The following is a 10,108-nucleotide window of genomic DNA, read 5'->3' as shown; positions in this document are numbered from 1 at the left end:
ATTTGGTGATCTGTTTTTCAATTAAGAATCTAAAAACCATAAGGGAAAAACCTTCTGAATTACTAAAAGCAAGAGTTACTAAGCTCAGTCACCAACGCAGCCAATAAATGCTCATTTTCTCGTAAACTGGAAACATGAATAAGAAATTTTACCTTCTTTGCCTGACTGAGCCTTTAACAAGCAAAGAAGCAAAGGAAGCTATTTTTATCTATCAGATATGATAATTCAAAATTATCCAGCCTAAAAATGAATCACTGAGCCAGAGGAAAGATCCGACTTTATACGATAAAGACCAAATGCATCTGTAGTTGTAGCTTACGTCTAAACACTCGCTAGATGCGCATTTCTCAGAGTTATCTGAGACATTGACCACTTTTCAGAATTCAAGTAAGCAGCTTTTTAGCTTTGCTGCACTTTTCAAACCCCTACTATGCATTTATGGAACCAGCTTCTCCAATAATGACTTGCATGTGCAGCTTCATTTCTGTTCTTTTGTAGCTTTTGCCTCTCATTCCTTCCTATTATTTCTATTATCTTTATTTCTTTTCCAGTGTGGATTTATGCAGTTTAAAAACCATAAAACTTATTCACAATATTCTAACATCCTAAAACTTTAATCTTGTAGAATTAGTATTCTAACTTTCCTCTGTATAAATACTATTTCCGTTTAGAACCAATCCTCCTCTGTCAGCCGTTAGAGTTCTCCTCCCTCAACTCTTACCTTCTTTTCAACTTTCTCTTTACCTTCTCCAGAAAGAACACTGTAAAGCCTTCCATAAATTTCACAGAACAAATCACAAGATCTTATATGCCTTCCATCTATAACAGTTCTCTCATGAATTATACAGTAACTATTTGAAAACAGAAAGGTAGTGCAAATCAATTTCATCTCAAAGATAGTGCTCCGACTAATTCTCATCCAGATGGTTTTATGCATTTTTTAACCCATCAATTTGCACATCCTTACTTGTAAAGCTACCATTAAAGCAAAGAAGAAAAAAAATAAAATCTTATTTCATAGCATCCTAGAAAATTGATTAGAGTTTCACAGCTTGCACCAAGATAACTTGGAAAACTCTCTAGGCACACAGAGGGTTGCAAACTGATGTACAAACATGCAGAATCCCTTACATGTGGGTGCAAGATGCTAAGTGACCTGGCTTATGGAACTAAGTCTATAGCAAAATTCAGGTACCCTGGCATCACAAAACAGTCTTCTGAATAAAGAAAACTACTCTCTGCTGCTCTTTGTACATTGGGTTTGGCATGCTATACTGACATTTGGTAGCGTGCATTTTTCCTGAGTGTCCTTTGGCCCCCTTTTAACCAGGTTTCCACACCCCACCAAGGGCTTCTTCAAGTTTGTCTCGGTAAGCTGCGTAACGCTTCTTTAAGATTTGCAGTTGCTCATTTTCCTCTTTGTCCAGTATACGCAAGAAGTTCTGCAGTTCAGGAATGCTAAAAGCTTCCCACTGGAGAGAGAATAGAGAAAAAGGATGGATGAGATGAACAGAAAATACACAAGCAATCTATACATACAGAATTTTTAAACAAAACCTCAGACACTCAAAATGATTTCAAACTGAAACAGCATTGAGCACCTTCCTTGCAAATCTTAGGGAACTGAAAACATTTTACTCTTTTTAACTGCTTTTTGTTCTGCAAGTAACAACAGGCCAGTCTAACCACAAATGAAATGTTTTTAAAAAGGCATAAAGTAAAGATGAAAAGAAAAAAAAAAAATCTGCTTCCAAAAAACGGATGAGCCCACTCATCCATGAAGTTAAACAAACACACAAAACCAGCATGCGTATAACATACCATAACTTCTCCAGTTTCATGCTCACGTAGAACAAAACTGAGCATTTCTGTTCTGGGACCTGCCACCAAACGCAGATAGAGGGGATGTTCTCGGTCTGACAGCTTGCATGTATAAACTGCAGGGAAGAAAATCACAGTAATTATCAACGGCAGTAAATTATGTTTCAAACACTTTGAATGATTAATGCTAGCTAATGTTAGAAAATTTCAGAGATATGCATGTGTAGCCACAAAATTTACACATTCTACATACTGTCGACATATTAGTCTACATACTGGTTTTGAACAAATGAGTTTTAGGGAGAAGCTGAGCAGATGACTGATGTTAACAGTGCAACACTGCATTCACAGAGGAATGAAATGGCCTCTAGTCACCACAGCACACCATCTGAATACATGCAGGGGAAAAAACACGAGAGGAAAAAAAAATACAACACAGATCCATTGCTATAACTAAGCATTTAAGACATCGGAGCTGTGATATCACCATTCCGATACCTTTTCCACTTAAAATCTCATACACAAAGTCTAAGAGACAACTCTGCCTGCCTGACACGGTTGGTGTGACCGACAGCCAGAAACATCTGAACTCCTGAAACTGCTCTCAATGTCCATGGAAGAAGGTGGATTCTAAGTGCAAGAACACAACGTTGGCAAAACGCACTTTTCACTAAAGACACCTTTTGCATCTTCTGGTATTTCCAAACACAATATACAACAAACTTCTAACAGCAGTCAGTGCGCTGGGAGAGCCATGGGCTCTAATTAGCACACATGAACGCAATGCACATGCCCATGATGCTCATCAGCTCAAGAGCTGTGTGCCAATGGTTGGGGACTGTGTCACACACACCAAGGTTTCTCTCTTTAAAAATCTGTCCTGTAATTTAATCTCACAAATCTGCACTGTATCAGGCTTGCCGAAATTCAGAGCACAATAACGGGGCACATTAAATAAAATATAGCAGACTGCGAGGCACAGGAGATCAGTGTAGATGGTTTAGTAGGTTACTTTGTCTTTTGTGAATTACCCGGAAATATCCCCAAATCATTTATTCTCTTACACATGCTACTTTTCATAAGGAGAAGAGACAAGAGAGAGCAAGATTGTCACCTCCATTTATGAGTTCTTCCACCCTGCTTATTTCAAGTATTCCTATGGCACAACTCCCTCCCCAAACCCCTTCACCACCAAAATGCCTCAAGCCTAACTTGTACCTTGGTCTTCCTTGTGACAGCGTTTATAAAGTGCAAACTTCGCAGGGTTGTCAGCCACAAAAAACTTTTTGAGCAAGGCCTCAATAACTTCACGAACAGTATTGGTGCTGCTGATGTGAAGGGTATTCACACAGCCCTCTGGCAAGTAAAAAGCAGTTTCATTATTGCTGTGAGCACACCTCCCCTGGCTCTGGGAAGACTGCACAGTGATCGGTCTGCATAGTTCCATCTGAACTTTGATGAAGCCAGTGTAAATCCCATTCGCGTTCTGCAACAGGAGGAAAGCATCGAACTGTTAAAATCAGTAATGACCAGTTGTGACATACCAGTGGAGCAGGCAGATTAAAATGGCCACAGTGAACACAATGGAAAGGCTACTGTAATATGTGACATGTTGCAGGAAATATATTGTTTCAATAATTTAGACATGTATTCTCTCTGGTATTTCTGCTGAATATTAGGGTTTTTTTTTTCTTAATAATAACTATGGAATTCTAAGAGTATTAGGATCTCATCAGGCAAAAGGTACTACAAACTAGTGAGAAGTTTTCCCATTAGGAGAGAACTGTGAAGCGAAAAGGACCGCTAACACGCAACTTTAACAACAGATTTTATCCAGAAACACATTATCTCTCACATTTTAGCGGTGCTTGTCAAATTAGTCTAAGGCATATAGATGCTTAAAATCCTGTTGCAATTAAAAAAAGAACCAGAATAAATGGCAATCTAATCAACATTCCAAATTATTTATTCCAGTTGCTTCTGAAAGACAAAATAGCAAAATTGATCAAACCTTACTGAGCTAGAAAACTTTAGGCAATCTGGTTTTAGGCATAGTAAGTCCTGACCCACACGCAAACACGTAACAAAAATCCTTTTAGTACATAGCTGTACTTACATGGTTTAGGATGTATATGGAAATTTTGAAATTCCATTATTATACACCCACAGGAATACTTAATGTATGAGAAAATCTGGACACTGCAACAACTGAGTAACAGCTTGCTAGGCAGAGAGATGCGAATTTTATTAGTATGGTCTGCAGTAGGCTGGACTGAGTCTTAGACCTGGTCTGCAATCCTTGGAAATGAAAAATCTATATGCATTCCGTTGTCTGTGTTGTGGGGGCGGGAGGAAGGAAGTCTCCTCATGCTGAACACCTGTATGACTACTCTGAAAATTAAGTCTCCTACAATAAATATTGCATGTTTTAACTTTTCTCATTGGTTGAGCATCTTTATCAGAGAGATACCTGACAAAAATTTATCTACACAAACAAGATAAATATATCTTCGTGTTTACCAGCTGAGGGTTTTCCTCTGACAAATTTACACCTTAGTGTGGACTGAAAGTTTATCTTAAACACATTTCAAATGATATATACATTTGTTTTTATTAGTTTGTTTCAATCCATACAAAAGAGCTACATGAATAAAAACATTTCAGAGGTGAGATTTAATTTCCAGCTCTAAGAAATAGCCTCTCACAAAATCATTAAAACAGAGCCAGTTTCATACATAAGATGCTGAGAATAAAACAAGTCACAATGCACTACAAAGTTACAGTTCAATTGCTCCTATTAAAAATTACAGGAATCCTATGAAAAACTTACCAAGGTCATCTTTAATTTATCAGTGACAGATGAATTATAGCTTTGTATCTTCTCTTTAACTTCTTCTTTACTGAGATAAACGTGAGGTTCTCTCTCCTTCTGAACATCCTTCAACAACAACAGAGACAGCAGGTTTAGAAAACAAAATAAAAAACAATTCTTTCATGACTTTGGATATGAGCATTCTTAGTTCAAATGGTAATTTTTCCACAGAGGCTCAACATACAGTAATTAGCTGAACAGCAGTAGAAAGGATTAACATGTTAGGCAAACCAAACAGAACACTTGGACAGAATGGAGATGGTTAAATCAACACACCCAGAGACACTTGTGTCCTTTTTTTGCCAACTGTTTTCATTCAAATATTTATCAGCAGTATGTAAAATAGCCCAGCTCATTTTATGGCTTGATTTGCTCATGTCAATGCTATGCAATATTGTTAAGAATACAGTTGTAATTTTCATGAACTATTATTTAGGGCACAAATGGGTATTTCTAAACAAAGGAAGAATCTATATGAAAATAGCAGCACGTACTAACAAGTAACACCAACAATCCCTGCCAACAACCTAAGAGCATCCCTGCATTCCAACGTGACAGACAGCATGTTACCCACAGGGTCACTGACTACTACGTGAACCATCACCAGTAACTCTCTAGCTATACATTGTTACACCAAATTCATGTTTTTTCCACGGGGAAGGCCCTATTAGATTTTTTCAACTGCCGCTTTTACAAGCTTGCTACAGATTTTACATGCAGCAGTAAAACCAATCCCTGGAGTTGGATTTTATCCAAACAAACATTTGTTCCCAATCCGTATTCCTGCAGCAAACTAGTGTTATAAATACACTCCGGTTTCTACCACTTGCATAAATGCCATATATAGTATGAAAAAGTTTCAGCTCTCAGCTTTAATGATTTAAGACTTCACTTAGCAAGGGAGAAGCTCTGAAGAAGCTTGAAGCTTTCAGGGTACACCTGAACGCAGGAATATACATTCCCTGTATGGACAAACCGCCAAGTCACAGTATTCCAATCTGTCCTCACAAGCACATCCCAGCAGATCCCCTCTTAAGAAAGGATTTCCCTGTCTTCACTGGCCAGTCCTGTATCAGAGTCTTCTGGACACCACTCAACACACATCTTTGCAGGCACTTCAGTTTGCCAGAAACGACCCCAAAGATGATTATATCTGGTGTGGAACTGTAAGTTTCCATTTGCCAAAAAAAAATCTGCAGAATTTTTTCTGTCTCCTAATTTTAAACCAGCTAGGTTTAGCTCTTTGGGGCTTAGTTTTGCTTTTCCTATATGGTATTTTACTAAATGACATGCTGGAGTGGACTTTTTTCCCATAGCTATAAAAAGAAAGGTGTGGTCTGAATGGAGAACTGGAAGCCAGAAGCCTTGAATTCTGATCTGGGCTCAGATACTGATTTTCCTGCACAAGACAGAGAATATACCTTTATTTCAGACCAGGAAACTGAGGCAAAAAGGAACACCAGCCAAATACAGCTCTCCTATTAGCTCCTTAAGCACAATTCTAGGATTATGTAGCATCTTGCACAGTTGCCAGACCCCACTTAGTCTATTACAAAACACCAAATTACTAAATGATTCCAGAATCAAAGTCTTCATTCTCACTACAGAAATTAAGCTTTCTTGCCTTTCTATTTTTTCATCTTCCCCCTCCACCAAACTGCCATAATAATGACATACAGCTTCATTTAAACTTCTCAATTCATCTTCCCAGAGGACCTTACAGCTTTGTAGTTTTATATCCGTGGGCAAATGAATAGTTATAAAACAAACAAGCACAGAAAAAAAAAATCTAAATAGTAATTTCTTCGCTGAAATTGAAGTAAATGTTATTGCTGTTCTCATGCTTAAAATCAAAAGCAATGACCCATAGTCAGAGTCTGGAAATATGGGCATTCTAAATGTTGACCTCAAATAGTGTTATGGGAGTGGGCTGAGACAACCTTAGCAGTGGATACTGAAGGGACAGGGAACAGTCGTTTGTCCTCTGGACAAACAGGCCTGACAGAGCACTTGCCATCTACATGACTGATTTCAAGAACGCAAGTGTTAACTTGGAACGTTCCTAGTCTGTGTAGCTGCAGACAAGCCCCTTCACATGGATACCAGCCAAGACTCCTCTCTGAGAGACAAGTGTGTTGTAATCTGCTAACACTGAACTTCCAATAATGGACACCTCGGGTTTAATATTTATCGTTATTCCATTGCTGATTGTTCAAGTAGGTACCTCTTATCTACCCTGTTGGAGCTGACTGTCACCATGATTACTGAAATCATCCACAATATCCATTATCATCAAGAGAAAACAATAACCAGAAAAAAGGAACACACTCACCACCTTTCTGATGTTCAACCCTAGCTGAATATGGTATACAGTTTTTCTCTGACATTCCTGGAGATGAATTGGTCTCAGTATACAGTGGCACTTAACTTTTGCCATAAAGCTTTGTCTAGCCATGCTTTAAGTTAAGATAAATAAGTCTTTCTTGACCAGTGTACTTAGGCGAATGGAGGAAGACTTGACAAACTTATTTTCCACAGTTCTCTTATTTCCTTCTGTACTTGTCACCTCGTAACAGGTCCCACTAAAGAAAAAGTCCTCTGCTAATTCTACTTAGGTCCAGCAGATCAAATTCCACCTTGTTATCTCAGCAGGTAAATCCATTGCCTGTAGAAGACCTTGAGTTACCCAATACAACAGCAGAGTAACAGCAGTAATTAACTCATCTCTGCCATGCTTTACAATATGCTTGTGTCATGTTGAATAATATGCTTGTATCATGTTGCTCTGAAATGGCCACCAAGTGGCTGAAGCCACTCCTGCTCAGGGTGGGACTACCGGGAATGCAATTGGTCCAACCTCAGCTGTTTTAAACAAAGGAGCAAGGGCGTTTCAGAGGCGAGATTTAGATGTTTCAGCCAAATATGACTATCAGTGGTTCTTGTGACGGTTCTGCCTAGTCTGGTGAGAGGAGAAGCCAGTCTGTCTCACCCGGTGTCTCACCCAGCCCAGGACAAAAGCTGTTTTTTCCACCGTGGCCCTCCCGTGCCCCCCAGGCATGACCTGCAGCCCCTGGGAGCCAGCGCACTGCTGAGGTGCGAGGGGTGGCACACTCCAGCCAGCCATTTCTTCTCTAGGCCAATTCAGACGCAGCTGATTCATCTGCAGCTCTCTGTGAAAGTGCCCAACATGCACGACTCACAAAATTTGTATGCTGGGAATTGTGAAACTGTCTTTCTTCAAAAGTTAGGCCTGGTGATGAGTTTCCTAACCACAGATCCTTGCATGTGTCACAGCAGCAGGGTGAGGTATAAGCGCAGTCAGCAGAGCAGTTCACACTGTCTTCTTCTGTCAGCCAAGACCCAGATGCTGCTGGACTTAACAATGGCACTTCTGGGTGCTAGTGTTCAAAAAAGGAATTTTCCCTATAAACCAATGCACAAACATTTAAATATTATTTTCATTAAGTTAAAAAAATAAATCAAACCTGAGTTAGGTGTGATTCCTTCATCACAACCAAATGACAGTCTTGGTAATGGCTGCCACGTCATCACTCCTTCTTCCTCCCAGCCCAATTAAATGTTTTCCTCATCAGAACTCCTGGTCTCCTTCCATTCCCTACTTCTCATGTTGTCTGCTACTTCCTCAGCCCAGCACAGATGTGAAAGATAAAAACTAATCTCAAGGAGACAGCTGAATGCATCAGAATCCATATAGAAGATGTCTCTGGGTCCAAAACATTACTTCTAATTCGAGCTATTAATTTCTGTGAAAATCATGCTGTCCTTCCTAACACTTACTGCACACACCATTGGAGGCCGTTTGTACTAAAGCCATTCCTCAGGTCAACCAAAGCTGCATTTCATTCTCAAATGAAATTCCTAAGCAACAGCTGCCAGCAAGAGGGAAATGAGGCAACTACTTTCATTTCCCAAAGGGGAATAACTGGTCTTTCATTAGAGCTCATGATGCAATGCCTCTTCACAGTTGAGCTTCCTCTCAACAAAAAGGACAGAAAATGTTTTTTTCTTTTTCGCCTCCACCCCCATGCACATCTCATTTATTGTATTGCAGATGTTTAGAGAAGCAGCACTCTCTTTTTAACATTTATGCCCAGTGCAAAGCCCTGCAGAGACTAGTTCAGCGTGAATCCTCAAGGATTCACAACCAAAACTGCACAGATTACAATTAAAATGAACAGCAAATCAAGTCGTGGTCCCCAAAAAGAATCACATGCCATCTGGGACTTTCATAAAGTCCAAGTCCCACGGTTACTGCCAAACCCTAGTCCTGCATGCAGCAAGAAAGCGCTAAGCTCAACAGCTAGCAAGCTGCTACGGGATGAGGCTGAGAAAAAGTTCCACAAACAAACCCCCAAAACCCTGAAGCCTGTTTCCTCAGGATCCTTGCCTAATGCATGGCTAACTGCTGCTATAGACTTTTATTTATGGGGGGACAGAAGATGGTGTCTCACTTCTATCTAACCTCCTATTTTCACAAAACTTCTAGAAGTTAGCATCTCTTGAGGAATGGGGAACCAAGCTCCTCTTAATATTTCAGCTTGACAGACAAAGGAAAATATAATGGATGAAAAGTTAACCTATCCCAGGAACATACTGAAATATTTTTGTAAGAAAGCTAAAGAACCAAAGACCTGTGGGACCCCAAGCCAACTTTTAAGCCATGTCAGTCCCTATCCCCTGCCCTCACATTTTGAATTAATCCCACACATGTAGTGGCCCTTGATTCAGTCAGATGAATAATCTTGCTTTAAATTGCGGCCAGGAATAATTTTTGAAATAAAGCACGGAAGCTTTGACAAACGAGAAATGCAGCCTAATCTATATTTAAAAAAAAAAAAAAAAAAGAAAAAATCTAAGTCTTGTTTAGTCATAAAAATTGGAGCTAATGCATCCTACTTATATCATGTCTGCATTAAAGAAAGAATTTAACTAGCAGTGCCACTATACAACAAAAAAGCCCAGCAGAGAATACAGGAAGCAAAACAGAGAAAGGTACTTCTGATCTCAGTTGTTGCTACTTCCGCAAGCAAGAACACTCTCTTTCCTACAGCCTGCCAGCACTCCCACAGGAAAGAAAGAAATTGAAACCTTGCAATTAAATTATTTTGAAACAAACATCTTGCTTCTTCCTTATCCTAACTCTCCTGAGAGCAAAGCAGCTTTGCCAGTAACAGCAATTTCTCCTTCCATCCTGGGGCAAGCCCGCACTCAGGTGCTCCTCCTTCATTTGAAAGCCTGAGAATCACCAGGGAGAGCTACTGGTCGTGTCCATCCACAAATGGTCAGTCAGAGACACTGGTAGCCAGAAAGGTATGGGGAAGACCAAATGGGGGCAGGGAAGAAGTATTAGCATCCAAGCAGGTCCAAACATCGCACCTTCTCATGTAGCTGCAC

General features: G+C 39.8%; 1 protein-coding gene across 1 annotated transcript in view; it reads right to left on the bottom strand.

Annotated features, from left to right (window-relative positions):
• Positions 1–1,031: 1,031 nt before the first annotated feature.
• Positions 1,032–10,108, bottom strand: part of RASSF3 (Ras association domain family member 3) — a 49,903-nt gene continuing 40,826 nt past the window's right edge. Inside the window, exons 2-5 of the mRNA XM_082499528.1 lie at positions 4,652–4,759; positions 3,040–3,307; positions 1,822–1,937; positions 1,032–1,472 (exon numbers count right to left, since the gene is read on the bottom strand). Of these exons, the coding sequence (XP_082355654.1) occupies positions 1,323–1,472; positions 1,822–1,937; positions 3,040–3,307; positions 4,652–4,759 (642 nt within the window). The 3' untranslated portion in view covers positions 1,032–1,322. The remainder of the gene's footprint in view (positions 1,473–1,821; positions 1,938–3,039; positions 3,308–4,651; positions 4,760–10,108) is intronic.

Source organism: Vanellus vanellus, assembly GCF_965231255.1.
Source record: "Vanellus vanellus genome assembly, chromosome: 1".
In the NCBI taxonomy this organism is placed as follows: Eukaryota; Metazoa; Chordata; class Aves; order Charadriiformes; family Charadriidae; genus Vanellus; species Vanellus vanellus.
Note: the sequence above shows the minus strand (reverse complement) of the source record. Positions and strands in the feature narration are given on the sequence as shown.